The sequence below is a fragment of the Drosophila tropicalis genome, unplaced genomic scaffold (genome assembly GCF_018151085.1).
Source record: "Drosophila tropicalis isolate 14030-0801.00 unplaced genomic scaffold, ASM1815108v1 contig_845, whole genome shotgun sequence".
NCBI classification, from domain to species: domain Eukaryota; kingdom Metazoa; phylum Arthropoda; class Insecta; order Diptera; family Drosophilidae; genus Drosophila; species Drosophila tropicalis.
The window spans coordinates 1,336,722-1,354,206 of record NW_027173338.1 but is presented as its reverse complement, the minus strand read 5'-3'; the positions used below and the strand labels follow the sequence as shown (position 1 = coordinate 1,354,206).

The window sequence follows — 17,485 nt, the reverse complement described above, 5'->3', positions numbered from 1 at the left end:
ATGCTTTTTTAATCACAGCCGGCTGCTGCTGCTCTGCTATGGGGCAAGTTTCAGTTTTTCCTTTCAGTTTTCACTTGCTTTTTTGCTGTTGTTGTTGAATTATTTCCCATTTGCAAAGTTTCTCACGTGTGTGTACCCAGGCTCGAACAATGCTCACTTTTAGCTGGCTGCGTTTCTCCTCTACTGATGATGAACCTTCGCTGTAGAAAAATATACAATAAAAATAATGTAAGGTTCAGCATTTCGCTTTCTCTGTGTACTTGTCCTTATTGTTTAGGATACTTAATTTGAAAATAGAGAGCAAAAACGAAAAGCATCACAAAAAACCAGGCCAGGGTAGAGGTTGTAAATTTAGATAAAGGTTAGGCCAGGCTTTACAATTTGTGAAGAATCTTTCACCATTTTGTTAAGCTTTAACTAACAGTTAGTTGATTGGAGCAATATGTATGTCATTGAAAAGGGTATACATAACAGATAAGACATCCTTTCAGTTCCAGACTAGCTCTCAGATTGTGTGATTATCTTATCTTTTCAAAATCTCATCAGATTTTCGAAAAAGAAATCTCGATCTTCATTTCATAGTAATCTTATTAACTCCAGTTTTATTTTAGAATATAAACCACTATAATTATCAAACTAAGCGGGAACGGAAATTGGCAAGAAAACCAAACAAGACCTTCAATCTCTGTGTTGGAGAATATTGTCTCGATTCGACTTGTAGATGTGTTCAAATGACTTAAATGCCAGTTTGATTGAACGACGATGTAGACAAAAAACGCTTTTCCTTTCAGTTGATAATTTCAGTTTTAAACGTTTTACAATTGTGTCTAACAGCATCATTTGGCTTTGTTACAGATGTAACTTTGTGTTTGCTTGTAATTTCAATTAATTAAATGAAAATCCCACTCATATATTTTGAAGGTCATGTGTAGATAGATACACATAAATTCACACATTCTGTTATTAGATGGAATCAATTTTTTTGTTTGAATATTTTGCCATTAGGCTTTCGCAATGGGTTCTTTCTTTCGCTGACGTCATATGGCAATGTAACATTTTGTAACTTTTGTCACGCTCATTTCAAGTCAGATCTCTCTGGGCATACACACTCACACACACACACCAAACACACTCAGGACGGATACAAAAAGAGAGACCCGCAGACAAAGAGAACTGTCAATGCAGGAACAGGCAAGGCAGGGCACGTATCCTGGGGCATGCCACATACGAATGTACATACATATGTATGTATGTATGACTCTGTGTGTGTGTGTGTGTGTGTGATGAACGGATGAATGACAGCTGACATAGAAACAAAAGTGTGTGTGACACAGTCACATTCTAATCTAAAATAATTGAATTGAAGTCAGATTGCAACTGATGCCTCACTCTCGCTCGTTCTTTTTGTCTTTCTTTTCCTCTGCAAGTGTGTGTTTGTGTATCTTACAGATACGGCACGAAAAGTATCTTTTAGTGTGTATGTATTTAAGTTTAACTGGTGAATAACAGTGGATATGATGATGAGTAAACGGCAGCAGTTACCATATACATACATACATACAAACATACTTATGTATATCTAGGCATATGCCACTGACAGACTTGACTCGCTCTATCTGCATTTTGTATCTGTATTTGTATCTTCACAGCCCACATCACACACACACACACACACACACACATGTGTGTGACTGTTCGTTTTTGGGTTGGTTTTGCTTACGATAATTAATGGTTTTGTGAGGGTTTTGTCGCGCTCTAACTGGATTTTGGTTGGCCCAGATTTTGCACGTTGCAATTAGACTGAGACTAAGTCAAAGTTCCTTTTACGGCTCTTGGTGAAATATATTGCCGAACGCAACCCGCTAATTGCCAGCGATAAATTTGCATTATCGCACGTAGAATAAAGACAAGCAAAAAGGCTTTGGCTCGAACTTCAACTTCAAACTTTCTGCACACCGATTTAGTCTCGGGCTCATTTGAACGGTTAAATTATCTAAGTTTAGTGGCTGGCCAAAAAAGGGCTGGCAGGCCGACAAAACTTTTGTGACATCTGGCCCTCAAATGCACAGGCACGCACAGGACATGGCCCAAGAGAAGAAGTCCTAGCGAGTAAGTTTGCCAAAAACTCGAGTCAGAGAGACAGAGATAAAGGGAGAGAGAGAGAGAGAGAGAGAGAGAGGTTGTGGACAGTTTAACATGCAGCCTGTTAAGGTATTCCATGAGTTGAAGGCCAAAAACTTTTTTCGCTTTGGACTCATCTCCCAAATGATATGACAATAATGTTAATTATAGATTAGTCCAAAACAAAATTCTCGATTGGGTACTAAAATTGTTCAAATTATGGTTAAAGCATGGCTGGAAAATAAAATTGCTTGGACAAGAAATGCTAGCTACCTAGATGGCTTTTCTCTTTCAAACAAACAAACAGGTAAGAGGTCAAACAGGTAGATGGACCTGTCCCATGGATGCTAGGTTAGAAACAGGTTTAGATATACAGAAATTCCATGAGAACATTGAAGTAATATATGTACATATATGCGTTTTCTATATCAATTATATTTTCCGCAAATAAACTAAACTAAAAACAAAATAGGCACATTAGTTCCGTTGCTTTTGTGACTCATGTGAGGCCAACACCATCCGACTGAAATTTGTCGTATCCATTCAAATGAATGAAAAACAAATGTATCTCTTTTTCTCTATATATAATTTTATATGTATGTGTGTATGTGTATACATATTTATGGCTTATCAGCTACAACTGAAGAATATGCGGGCGTCTTTATGAAGCGGGGACATTATGATAAAACCAGAGTTCGAGGGTGACCTTTGCCAGTCGCTCTTTTTTTGTGAAGGAGAGAGACAGACCGAGGGAGATATGAAAACACAACCCTCCTCTCTACATCTCTTTATAGTAGTAGTTGTTGTTGTTGTTTTCCTCGCTCCTCCTCTCACTCTCCTTCTCAATGTTTATCTCATTCATTCTCATTCTGAGGATTATCTAGCTGCGGATGTGGTATGCCTAGGCCTCAAGTCAACTCAAATGGCCTGTCTGTATTTAGTTCAGTCGTGAGACTTGTACAATGAAGATCGTTTTTGGTTTATGCCTTCTCCTCAGTCCCATTGTGGCCACATCGATCAGAGAGAATTACTGCGAACGTAATGTAACCAGTCGCACTGTCGTCCCCGTGATCAAGACCAGGACCATAGTAAAGAAACCATCAAAATGGACACCCTGGAAGAAGACGGAAAAAAAATTTGAAGAATACACGGCATATGAAGAGCAAATCACCCATAAATTGGTATCGGATTGTTGTGTGGGCTATCATCAAGTGGAATCAGGTCTCTGCGAACCGATCTGTGAGCGTGGCTGTCCGGCTCATGCCAGTTGTGTGGCTCCCCAAAGATGTCAGTGCACAACAGGCTATGTTTCCGCCTTGGATCATCGTGACGGCAGTCATTACTGTGAGCCAATCTGTGAGCGCAGCTGTTCAAAGGGCTCACAATGTGTTGCTCCTAATACTTGTTCCTGTCGTGAGGGCTATAAGCAGCTAAGTCCCGCGGGTGATGGTGTCAGCGGGGATTGTGTGCCCACTTGTCAATTGGGTGATGGCTGTGCCAACGGCAAATGCATCGACGTGGAACGTTGTGAATGCATTGAAGGCTACGACTGGGACGAAAATGAGAATAAATGTAAAGAGATTGCTCACGTAGCGTCAGTGGAGGAGGAGGAAGAGCCAATGTCCACCACCAATGATATACCACCCACTTCCGAAGAATGTAGCGAAGGTTTTGTCTTATACGGCGGGCAATGTAGACCCGAAACATTCGACAGCAACGAGGCTGAGGTCAAGGATTGTCGCATAGCTGGCTGTGTGGGTCATCATCAGGTGTGCAGTGATTTAGGCTCTTGTATATGCGCCGAGGGTTATGTCCAGGAGAATGATGCCGAGCAAAATTCAACTCTCTCCTGTCGTCGTGGAATATTGGAAGAGCTATTAAGCATTGATCAGGCTGCCGATGAGGATAATGAACTGAATCCATGGACTATACCAATCATTGGCTTGGCCAGTGGCTCACTGTTCGTCCTGTTGCTGGCTGGTCTGATTGGTGGTGTGCGTCATCATCGCCAGCGTCGTGATCAATCCGAGAACGAGGCCTTACCCAAAGAGCCTGTTCTCCAGTGTGAATACTCAAAGAAGAGCTACGATGTAGACGAATGGGTACCATAATTCTGTCGGCTGTGTTAGTTCATTTTTCATTGTTAGCTATTAAGTAAAATTTATTTTTTCGATATTAAATTTAATAAAGTATGTAGACTGATTAAATAGACTTGATATTTCCCTCTTCCAACTAAATGCGGGTGGGCACAAATCTTTCAAGTGCTGATTGATAAATTAAACTTAATGTTCCAAAATCGATGCTCAGCAAGGGAAATGTTTAATGGTTTTTTATTTCATTCAAGTGACATGTAGATGATTTCTATTTAAGGATGCATTCTCAGACATTTCTTTATTATTAATAGTTTCAGTTTCTCTGCAGCACTTTGATTTATATCATAGTTAGACAGTTAGAACGTGAATAGATTACGCATAATTATATGCATAATTTGGCATGGCATTTGTTAAGTAATCGCTTGTGGACCTTTGTTCTATTTGTCATCTATGCAAATGGGAATATGGAAATTTTTCTATATATATTTTCGTGCACTTTGACTTTTTTTCCATTGATACGAGTACTTAGTCAAGGACAAGTTGGATAAGAGCTGCACTTAAATAAGAGATTTATTCGTAGCAACCAAAGACAATGGGCAACATATCATCTTTTATCTGCTTGGGGGTATGAAAGACTTGAATTGAATGGAATACAATGAGCAACAAAAAGAAAAAGAAATATGTATGTATATACATATGAGCTTATACCAAAAATAGTTAAGCATATTTGTAAACATTTATTAGGGTCAGATAAGGCAAGAATTAATATGTCAATGGCTAGAAAGCAGAATTTTTATAATGTGTATTTAAGAAGTAATAATCTTTCAATATTATTTTTCTCTTGATTTATGGAATTTGATTAGAAAGTGATTGCTAATGTATTCAAATTTGTGCTCTTGACTTATCTCTTAAATCCGAAATACCTATAGTTCTTTTTTAAATGCATATTTATAATGCTATTCCTTAAGTTTTCTATGACCTTGAGGCGAAACAAGTTGTTAACCTTATTAAATGAATTGAAGGAAAAATGTTTGAAAGATTCCAAAAAAATTTTTGCATTTTTCAAAAACACATTATAATATTAAGTGTGTTGAATTGTATCTGGACGATATTATTACCAAAGAGATTATATATGTATATCAGTTAAAAACTGAACTTTTTTGGTGGTGGTTAATTGATATAGACAAAATAGAAATAGACCAATGGACCAGGTTCTACTTCTAACGGTAACTTCTTGATAAAAAATAAATTCCTTAGAGATAAATGTAAATGTATATGTTTTAGTGGTAGTATAAAAAAAGATCTCGATAGATGCACATTTTTAATATATTTTCTTTTAAACCTTGACGAAAGCTTTAACACAGAGAGGGATAGCAAAAGAGAGTGAGAAAGAGAGAGAGGGAAAGTGCTTAAAGAGAGTGTATTTTACAGAGAACATATTATTCCAAGAGAGCAAAAAGTGCGTGAGAGCTTCTAAACTTTGACTACGTACAAAAAAAAAAAAAAAAAAAATCTTAGCAAACGAAACGCAAAAAACACATGAACAGCCAACGCACCAAAAATTCGTATAGTCCTGCCGCCCAAAGGATGGCCATCATCACCCCCCCAACCAGCTAGTGAGCAGGGCCACCACCAACAGCTTCCACCTCAGACAGCATCCTCCCCCCACCAGCCCTCTGTAGCAAGGATACTTAAAGCTTCTTTAATTTTTATGTTGTTTTCTCTTCTCTTTTGTCGGTGTTTTCTATGTGTGTGAGTCTGTGTGTGCCTCAGCCATTCTCTTTGATTGCTTTTGTGCGTGTCTGTGTGTCCCTGTAGAAGTCTGTGTGTGTGTATTTGTGTGTTTGTAACCTTTGCTGCCTCACATTTTCGCGTGGGAAGTTGCCCAAGGACATGGACTCATACTCAACTCAACTCATCTCATCTGGACTGGCTGGTTGGTTGGTTCGTCGCTTCGTTGGTTTGCCTTTGCTTTTGCCTACTGCCTTTTTCTTTCCTCTTATTCTGCGTTGTCTTCTTCGCTTTCCTTTTTGCATTTGCCATTTGGTTGCTCTTTCTCTCTCCATCTTTTTTTTTTTTTTTTGCTTGGTGCTTAGTTATTTATTTATATTATTTGTTGTTTGCAAAATTTATTTTTGGCCCAACGTGCAAATGTTTCTCCTAGAGAAACTTGCATTTAATTCAATTAAATTAAAAAACGAAAGTGTAAGCGAGGCAAAAATAAACAACAAAAAAATCAAGAAACCTTGAGGTAAATGAAAACTATTCTTATTTATATATAGGACTGTATAGTATACATAGCTACCACAAGAGGATCTCATTTTTACGTTTCGTTAACTTACTAAATGAAATTAGCATGAAAGTGGAAACGAAAATGCGACTCAAAACGAATGCGAGACACAAAGACCCGAGAGTGAAGGTAAAAGAAAAATTTGTCGTAGTTTTTAGTTTCGAGAGGCTTCTAAAACAATAAGCAAAAAGTTCATCTGGGTTAAATTTTTATTTCAACATTCAAAGCACTTAGGATGAAAAAAAAAAAAAAAAAGCAAAGAAACTTCTTTAAATACCTTTGCCAATTATAACTAAAATTATATTTTAGTCAACTGTGGCGTATAAAAGAATTATAGAAAAAAAAAACTAGTGCTCATATTACAAATAAAAATTAAAACTATAAACTTTGTTAAACTTTAGTAAATTTATAAATAAGACAACAAATGTGATTAGCAATATTAAGATTTGGGATAACTTGGCCCCTTAAAGTATGCAATATGGTGGAAAAGTATTCTTTATTTTTACGTTTCGTTTTCTCTGTAACTTAAAAATTGCCTATAATTAGAATATTTGCTTGAAAAATTATTTTTTTTAAAAGAAACAATCTCTTTATGTTTTAAAAAGTGAATTTTTACTCTGTTTATTGCATACTTTAGTGGACAAAGCTTACAATGTTATAATACATAAGTAAAATTTCATCTCAGATCATGTTCTAAAACAATTTCATAATATTTGAATTTTAAATGCGAAAAAGGATCTCCTATTCATTCTGACAGCAACAAATAGTCTTATAGCAAAACGTGAGAACTTTATTATAAATATTTGTTAACTAGGTTTTTTTTTTTAAATTTATTCCTTTGCAACAAAAGTTAAAGATTATTTAAATTTATCTTAAATTTTCGTTTGAGAATTCTGAAAAAAGGTTTGTTTGTATTGTGTTTGCAATTATTCAGCATTGCTTTTGTGATTCTATGCATAAGTTTTGACTTCTTTTATTGTTGAGATTCATCTTGACCTTTTATCATAGTTTTTATTTATGGGAGGGTGGTGCGGGGGAGGAGCCTGAACTTCAATTGGGAGATGTAACAAAAGGAATAAAGTAAAATTTAACAACAAAGTTTCAGCTTTTACTTATTTCCCCAGTTTCCTGTCTATAGATTGTGTGACTGAGTGTGTGTGTGTGTATGTGTGTGAGTATCTGTACTTGTTGATGCAGCTTCTTTACCCACCCTTCAAACACCACCTTTTTGCACAACCTTTCATTTGATCCACTGATGCACTGCAGATTCTGCAAAAATGCATTGTCAGAAAGTAGGTCGCTGCAGTTAAATTCTGCTGCTACCGCAGTTGCTGCTGCTGTTGATGCAGTTGCTCCTGCAGCCATCAAATATTAACCACTAGTTGCTCTAAAAACTGCTTAGACCCTTTTTTTTTTGACTGCCACGCCCACAGTCAGCCCAATTAAAAAGCTGGAAAATATGTTGAGGTTTCTTTTTTTTTTTTGGGGAAAACTTTTTGTTTAGATTTTGTTGGGGGGTGTTCTGAAGGGAAGGGATGGGGTTCGGTGGCATAAGAAAGGTGGTTTTTGCGTTTTTAGGGGCGTGGCAACTGCAACTTCAGTTTTGCCACTTTCACCGTCACGCCCAGTTTAACAGTTGACCTATTTTTCCTCATCTTTGAAAATTATTTACAGCAGCAGCCCAGCGAAACAGTGTGAGAGAGATGGAAACACAGTGTGTATGTGAGAGAGAGGAGAGAGAGTGTGTGTGTGTGTGAGACAGAGTGAGAACAAGGAACTAACATATGGAACATACGGATTGACAAGGTAAAGGAGGAGGGGGATCAGGTGTATGGTGGCTTACTTGGTAATGTGTTTCAATAATCACAAAACCTGTCTCTTTCTCTTTCCTGCCTTTCCTCTCAGTTTTGGCCTCACAAATTCTACATTTTTATTGTCAAACATGAGCAAGGCCACTCCCCCCCTTCCATACGCCTTCATGGCAACAGCAATTAAACGCACACACACACATACATACATACACACGAACACTCCTAATGCACATCCTGAAGTATGTTAATAAGTTTCTCCCGTACAAAAATATTTACAAATATAAGTGAATATGAGTGTGTGTGTGTGTCTGTGTGTGTGTGAGTATGCGAGTGGTGCGTTTGTGTTTGTGGAAAGAAGTTTGGTTTTTCTTTTTGCTCACAGAAAACTGAAATCTTATATGCATATTCGTATTTTTATGCTAAAATATTTTTGTGCTCGTGTCTGACCTAAAAAAATATTAAAAAAAAAGAGAAAAAAAAACAACAGCAACAATATGCATATATCGTTAAATGTTTGAAAAGCGGTTTTTCTCTCAGAGTTTAGTTTTTCCTTAGCTTTTTTTATTTTTTTCCATTTTTTTGCCTTCTTTTTTTTATAAACCAAAGTGCCCAGACCGCAAAGCATTTAACTTAATGCACATGAATCTCAAGCATATAAACATATATATTTATATTATATACATATATGCATGTATAACTACATACTTTTCTATGTGTGTGTGTGTGTGTGTGTGTTTGTAACTTGTTGGACAGGATGGAAAATTTTTTTGTTGGGCATTCCAGAGTTGAGTTGTTGTTGTTGCTGTTGTTCTCGGTGGCATAAAAAGTTTGCTATTGCTCTAACATTTTTTAGTCTCATAAATTAATCACATTTGATTAGGTAAGTTAATCTCGGCATAATCAGAGTTAAAGTATCTATTTGCATACAAATGTGAGATGAACAAAACAGTTTCTATTATGAGAGTTATTATTTTTAGTGTAACGACTTTGAAATGCCGTTCTTAAAGGATTCTGACCTTTGACTTTGTAGTGAAAGTCTGTTAGAGATATAGTTTTTACAAAGAAAAATATTGCAAAGTTCTAAGAGAGATATTAAATTACACTTTCAAACTAACCTTTATTTGTTTAAATTTCTTTTTTATTTTGAGAGTCCTCCTTCTTTATCCTTTTATATTATATACTTAATTTCTATACTGCAGATGATAAATCATTTTAATGAGTCTATTACATCATAAAATCAAATTAAACGAATCCTTTTAAGAATCCTTTCAAAAACTTTTCCAAACATATCAATTTTATCAATTTGAATAATTCGAGGTAACCTTCAACTGGCATAAGATCAGACATGATATTAATGATACTATTTATATACATATATTTAGAAATTTGCAGTTGGTTTGAATTTTACAGCGAGTTTAAGATAAAGTTTAAGTCAATTATTGTCCTGAGAGATTAAAAATATGTTCTGTCATATTCAAATTCACAATTTCTTGAACCATGAAGAACTTTATGTTTTTAAAGAAGTAACTTTTCTCACTTCAAGTAACTTTTGTCACTTAAAATATTATAAGATTTTTAATTGAATATTTTGAGTACCTGGATATATGCCATGGTTTGTAATAGTTAATGGGCTAGTTTCACACCTGTCATAAAATAAACTGCAAACTTGAAAGAAACTCAAGGGAGTAGCATATATACCCATGCCTCTATTTAACCACCAACCACACACATCTCCGTGCCATCAGCCATCATTCTTCATCTTCTTCCCCTTACCCAACATTAACCATTTTGCTTTCAATTATAATTATAAGATAAATGTTCTGGGCTATGGCAAAAAAGGTTAACGAGTCACCCATATATAAACTTTTACTGCAATATTTTGTGGCATAGCACGCCCTCCTCCCTCTGCCACCCAAAAAAGAAAAACCCAGTCTGATGCCAGCAAACTGATGGTAAAGGGGATTGTGGGGATATCAAGTTGGCTTTGGCCAACAGCTGCGCTTCAAATAACTCAACTGTGCGTTAAGGAGAAGTTTTTTTGCCCCCCCTTTCCCAACATCCTTTTGCATGGTGGCATGGGGCAACATCAGCCATGGGGCATGTAAATGTTTGTGCAAAGCGCTAAAGAGGAGAAACAACGAGCATGAGTCGGAATGGGAGGGAAGGTGGGACGATGTCGCGCACGACATGGACACATCTCGTTCTTCTTCCATCGCCGCCACGTAACGTTTGCCTGATTATTGGAGCAAAAATTAATTGAAAATGTTGGTCAATTGCCTTGAGGGAACAGAACGGGATAGAGTAAAAATATAAAAGAGAATAAGCGAGAGAGAGAGAGAGAGAGAGAGAAAGAGAGAGGGGAAGAGGTAGCCACAGTGGCAGACTTTTAATCGCAGTGAGGTGAGGGGCCAAAAGACTCTATGGCAGTTGGCCACGCAATCTGCTTTGGCTCTGGCTCAAGTTATGATCATCATTATAATTATTACTTACTCCACGATGCAGCGAACTTTGCTGCAGTTTTTGCTATTTTCAAACATTAATTAGTTTTAATGGAGTTTGAGGTTAGTTTTGTTTTTGGGAGCGATATTGGAAAGTAGCTTAGCATGGGCGTTGCCATGGGGAATAGTAGACAAAAGCTTAACCAACTTTAAGTGCCCAATAATGGCTCTCAATCGATGTTTTGTTTACCAAGACAAGCAGCCAGATTAATTGCTTTGATGGCATACCCAAAATTTTCATCCTCAGATGAATTGCTTCAAATTAAGTGAAAGCATAAACACAATAAATGCATCAAGAAACAACGACCAATTGAAAATGAATTAAGTACTCATGTATAGCAAGAATAAAGACAACAATACATGGTAAATGCATTATAGATTTTAATAATAAGGATTCAGTACTAAATTTATATGAGTTAGAGGTACTAATATAATAATAAAAAACTTTTCCGTTTTAAATTAAACAAAACTAGATATTGGCTGAACATAAAATATTCTCAATTAGCTCAATGCAAAGTTTGTTTCTTTCCTTAAAGTTAAAGTTTGTAAGGTTCTAACTTACAATGTTGGTTATATTCAAGTTTGTAAGTGTATGAAACAATAAATAATAATAATAATTTTTTAACAATTTCTAAAATTATTTTTTAGTTTTAGTCTTTTATTGGTATATTATTAATATCTTAAATGATTATCAATCGATTTTTTAAAGATTTTAAGTGGATACAAAAGTACATGTATCGGTTATTGTTAGACCTATTTGTTAGATGTTTTAAGTTTTCGTTTTTTAAAGAAATGATTGTAATGAATAACAAAGAAAGGAGCCAGTGGTTCAGGCTTCATGCAAACTGATTAAATCTCATCAGCTTATCAAATCGGTTGTGCATAGTCCACAAAAAACTTTTGCTATTGCAATTTGTATTGTTATTTCAAACACTCCCATAAACCGAATCTGAAGACTCTTGTCAGATTCATATGTATAATTGTCTCAATATTGCTTAATTGCAAAAGCCATCAAGCAATTTACAAAATTTTCTACAAACTGACAACAATGTGAAAGTTTGAAACAAAAACATTTTGATTGCATTTCGTAGAGCATAAGGAAAAAAGAACTCTAATTTGAACAGATATAAATTTTCATCTACTGTGTATGCATTTTTGCTCTCAACAGACAATAAAAGCAATGAAAATCAAAATGAAATTTTCGTTGTTTTCCTTTCTCTTTTGTTTTTCTTGTCGTTGTTTTTTTTTTTTTTTTTTTGATATTTTGTGCCATGGCACGAGGATAACATTAAAATTTCGATGCGTGCGCCTATAAGTAGGCAACGACAACACAAAAAAGAAGGAATTTCCAGCATCCAGGGATAACATTTTAGCAAAACGAGCTTTTACAGAGAGATAGAGCACAAGCACAGAAGGGTCAGGGGGAGTCAGAGAGCGAATGAGAGAGAGTAAAAGAGAAAGGGAGTGTGTGTGTGAGTGAGAGAGCAAATACGCTCTCTCTTCTTTTGAATGGGAGGTAACACAAAACCAAAAAAAAAAAAAAAAAAGAATCTAACGAAAACAGGCAAAAACCGACACTTAATTCGATTTGGCAAATGAGGCACCCTGTGTTGGCTCTTTAAGTGTTTGTTTATGCATCCCCTAAACTAATAAAATTCATTAGAATGAACGAAAAATCTATAATAAATACATATTCAACTACATGGCGTATACGTAATGTGGGAACAGAAGAGAAGATACGAACTGCTCCATGCGATTTGGTTGTTGTTGTGTCTTCTTTTGGTTGACATTAATTTTTTACTTAATTTATTGTTGCGCCAGCGCAAATCGCAAATTTTCCACAGACCATCGCCTTTTTTTTGCCCCTTGCCACCTTCCGCGCTCAATGACTTTTCGTTCCCTCTATAACCACTCTTCAAGTTTCTAGCTTAAAAAATAGAATAGCAAAACAAAATTTCTATTGCCTAGCTCAGTTTTTTTTTTTTGCCCACTCTTCGTTTTTTGTTTACATACATATTTATTTCGTTGCCAGCCACCGTTCTACTCGTTCACATCAATGCTCTTCCAGCTCATTTGCCGCTTCGACGACAAAATTTCAGTTTTTCAGTACGTTAATGTGCTGCGAGGATGGCATAGATTGCTTCGAATAGGTGGAATGGTGGTGGTTCCCGTGCTAATGCTAGAGAGGGGAGTCCAAGAGGGATGGCGGGCTGATGAGGTGATGGGAGGGGGTCGGGGGAGGGCAGCTGGTGTGTGAGCTTTAAGTGGCACTGAGATTGCGTTAGAAACGGTGTGGAGGTTGCTTGGTTGGGAGGATGGTGTCAGCCATTGGAAATATGGGTCAAGTTGTTGCCGTCTGTGCTAAAAATTAAGTTTGGCTTGCCAACTGCAGTCGACGTAGCAGTCGCTGTTGGCGTCGGCTTTGGCGTTGACGTTAACGTTGGCGTTGGCCTCAGCTTCATCTTCATGCCTCCACATGGCTATAATTGCTGTTAGGCATTAAGGGTTAATCACATTGGCCCTTATGTACACACAAACAAACATATATATATATGTATTTATATACATTAATATATAGAGTACAAATATATGGCTTGGTTTTACTTGGGTCTTAGGAGCTTATTTATTGTTACAGCTCGTGGGAAATGTATCAATGACTATTAAATATGGTTGAAGCAGCTATAACATTTATATTTTTGCTTTTCCTTTTTTGTTGTTGTTGTGTTTTTGGTTTTACTTTGGCTTTTTGGTTATTGGTTATAACTGGTCGATTGATATTGGTTGTTATTTTTATTTGGCTTAACATAACAAATTTTATTCTCAACTAGAAAAGGAATCGGAAAATTTCAATAGTAAGTCATTTATTTTTGTTTAAGACCGGAGATGAAAAAACAAATTCGAAATGCTAATCAAGAAATGTTTAATCCATAACAAACAGATAGTTAGAAAGGTTTGAAATGGGGAAACACTCAGACACAATGAAAATTAAATTGAAGTTTTTGATATTTTGAAGATTATTAGGTAACAAGGATCTATTTGAATTGGAAATCTAAGTTCATGATTTAGGGGCAACATTTAAGGATCTATGGAACGAAAGGTTCTCAAGTCTCAGTATTAACTAGGACCATGTTAAGTAAACTGGAAGTCAAGTGCTCTTTCAATCTAATTAGTCTTCTTCTCAGACCACAATTATTTCTTATCAATAATAAACTATGTTTCCTTTTCATACTTTTCCATTGCTTGTTTAAGGCTGACTATAGCAAAAAATGTTAGCTTTGTATATTAAATAGTTTCTTGTCGGTCCATCAAACAATCTTCGTTCTTTTCTATTCTTTTCCATATGTTACGCACTATTCGAATATGCTCTTTAACTACTTTTCCATCTGCCAAGAAAATATGCTTCCAATTCATTGAACAAAGTTTTCAACACATATAATATAACACAAAAAAAAGAAAAAAAAAGAGCGAAACAACAAAATATATCCATCGTCTCTTTTTTTCTGATTATGAGCAAAATTATGGCCAATTTAATGGGATCCTGGGCCATGTGGAACACCATAATCCATACACGAACACACATAACATACAAGTTTTGAGGAAGAGAACACAAACCCTTTTTTTTTTAACGCTTCAACGCATCTGAGATGGAAACTGAAAGACATAAAAAAATTCTACTATTTCTGTTGTTTTTGTTGTATTCTTGTGCTTCACGTTTCTGCTGACCAATAGAAAAATCTATTGAATGAACGCTAAGAAGTCTAAGAACGACTTGCAGTTGCTCTGCATCACGTTTTAAAATCTGACAATCGGGCTCGTTTTTTGTGGAATTTTTCAGTATGCTGCAATTTTTTCCCCATGTGTCAAATTTCGATTCTTCAACATATTTTTAAGTCACTGAGACAACATTACGATTTTATAGTCATTTGAAAAGAGAAATTTGTCGATGCCATAAAAAAGTTAATAATTGTTGGCCAAGGCCAAGAAGACCGAAGAATTTTGTTTAAAGCAAAGCCAACATCATCATGATAATGCAGAAAGCATTTCAATAATTTATGTGACTGTTTCAAATGATTTATGTTTGGTTATATTTACACACACAAACACACACACACACACACACTCACTCACACAGCCATTCACTTCACATGGGTTAAAAGTGTTTTCCCGTTTCTGTTTTTTTTACATTTTCTCTGTCTTTTTTTTTTTGCATTTTTTCCCTTAAATATGCAAACAGCCATAACAAAGAGAAAGAGAAACGATAAAGCAGTGAAATGATGATGACAACAAGAAGAAACAAACTGTAAGGAAATATTCATGAGTTTGTCAGGTTCTATCTATGTAACTGAACGAGCAGAACTTAAATATCGTATGAAGAGAAAAAACACAATAATTTATTTGCATTCGCCAAACGAGTCTACCAGACAGTTGAAGAGTGCCCAATAAGTCAACGCCACTCCAAAGAGTCAAAGTTCAATAGACTTTAGTTCCAAAAGGCAAAACGCAGCTTACCCATTCAGCCAACAGATGGCAGGCAATGCAAATGCAAAAGTCCTGACTGAAAATAATAAATGCACAAGTCGTAAACTTTATGGTGACCCCGACGTGTCAAGTAAACAAGAGCTCTCAATATTTCGAATAGTCTTGATATTCCTTTACATTTTATAACTTATAACTTCGTTTTACTTTAACACCAGAACAAGTTGGAAATTATAACTAAATGAAGCGAAATAAGAATAGCTTACAACTCTAAAGTTCACGCAGCAAAGGTTTATAATTTAATACTTCAGTGGCAAGCTTCTGTAGTTTCAATTAAAAATTTAATTAACCTAATGTGAGATGCGAATAAAATTTAATTGTTTTTATTGGTGACCCTGACTAGATCAATTTAATTTAATATTTTAGAAAACCTTTGTATCACTAATTGTTTACTAATTTTAATAATATTATTCAAAACACATTTGAACAATAGAGTTTATCGAAGCACCATCAATTATAAATTACATATTTATAGAAAAAAAAGGACTTGAACTGAATTATGCCAACATAATGAACGAAAATGCCTTTGAGGAGCAATTTTTATGCCCACACAATGGATAACGAGACATCATTTAAACTGCAATTGAACCTGTCCGGGTGAAAAAAAAGTACAGCAAGCTTATTTGTTCGACTTCCAGCAACAGTTGGCGGCAATTTTGGCCCGGCAACGTTTTATGGGTCACTTGATGCCACAAGTCAAGTCGGGCAGCAGCCAGTCAAGCCAAGCAACCCGGGGGCAGCTGCACCACCAAAATGCAACAACAATGATGCCACTCAAATATTTAATTTGCTGTGTGCGGTGACTGAAAGAGAGACAGAGAGAAAGAACGAGAGAGTCAGGTGGCAGAAAAGTAGGCAACACTTTTGATATTTTTTTTGTTGGCTCAATGCCCAAAGACCAAGCAAAACATTTTATTGCAATCGCAGTTGAATACATCCGTTTATATGTATATGTAAGTACATATATAGTATTTTGGCGACTGGCTAATCAGTTGAAGTGGCAAACCGCCAGCCCTCTTACCTGTTGCCTCACTTACTCTCTCTTTCTCTCTGTCTCTGTCTATATATTTGGCTTGCTTGCTCCATCTTGTTCTCTTTGGTATTGATGTATGAAATTTTATGAAATTTATGCGATGGCCATAGCATAAAATGGACCACAAGTTGAGCAATGAGAAGGGCCATAGCGAGGGGGCAAACTGTTTTCGTCGCATTGCAGATGAAACCATTTTACCTCCTCATCCTTCTTATTGTCCCCCTCCTTATGCCCCTTCATACGAAACTCGAGAGACTTTTCCGGGATGTTTGGTTCATTTTTTTTTTCTCTTGCCGCTTTTTCGCTTGGCGCGTGAGCAAATTAATTTTCAGCGCACAGAGCAAAAAATGCCAAGGGATAGACCAAACGGTTGGAGTGGTTAGAGGTTGCTGGTTGGCGGGAGGGGTTGGTTAGCAAAGAGTTGCGGGGAGGCAACTTGCATGGTGTAAATGATAGCCAAGCTGCCGCCCTTGCCTCCGAACCTCTGGCTCAATGAATTATGGAAAAAAACAACTTTTTTGCGGCTAGCTACAAAAAAAAAAAAATTAAACAAAAAAAATAACAAGAATTATGTGCTGAAAATGTTCTTAGCCATGTTTTTTTCTTTTGCTCCTCCCTTTGGTGGTGGTGGGGGGCGGGGGGGGGCAGGGACATTTCTGAAACTGGCGACAGTTTTTCGCAATGCCGGAAAATTAATATTTGTACAAGTGGATTTTGCAGTTGTTTTTCTTTCCACTTTCTTCTTGTTGCTAACCGCTTAAAGTTGATGACAAACTGCGCCGCGAAGTTGTTTCGTTTGCATGTGACAAGAATTTAGTGGCCAAGACTAGTATATACAAAAATAGAATGGACAAAGAGCAGGCCATGAATCATTTGTTAAGTGCACACAGACACAAAAGCAAATTGTTGCATAAAATAGATAAAAATTTAATTTTTTCATAGAAAAATTCCATAGAAATTCTTTAGAAATATTTATTAAACGTTGCCAAACTTTTTCATTAATTTTTAAATGTGATAAAATCTGAAAACAAGAATAAGCCTCAAAAGATGCTCAAAAGAATGAAACTATCTGAAAATCGACTTCAATTAATATTGAATGAATT

At 36.1% G+C, this 17,485-nt stretch overlaps 2 protein-coding genes across 2 annotated transcripts in view; both read left to right on the top strand.

The window, feature by feature from the left end:
• nAChRalpha5 (nicotinic Acetylcholine Receptor alpha5) overlaps positions 1 to 17,485 on the top strand; it is a 69,545-nt gene that overhangs the window by 6,136 nt on the left and 45,924 nt on the right. The window lies entirely within an intron of this gene.
• Positions 3,080 to 4,328, top strand: NimC4 (Nimrod C4). Its single transcript, XM_068295327.1, has one exon. It carries the CDS (start codon positions 3,084 to 3,086, stop codon positions 4,230 to 4,232), a length of 1,149 nt encoding a protein of 382 aa, XP_068151428.1. The 5' UTR covers positions 3,080 to 3,083; the 3' UTR covers positions 4,233 to 4,328.

What these genes read in the sequence shown, in the direction of transcription:
- NimC4 (XM_068295327.1), top strand. Translation starts at nt 3,084, where the DNA reads ATGAAGATCGTTTTTGGTTTATGCCTTCTCCTCAGTCCCATTGTGGCC.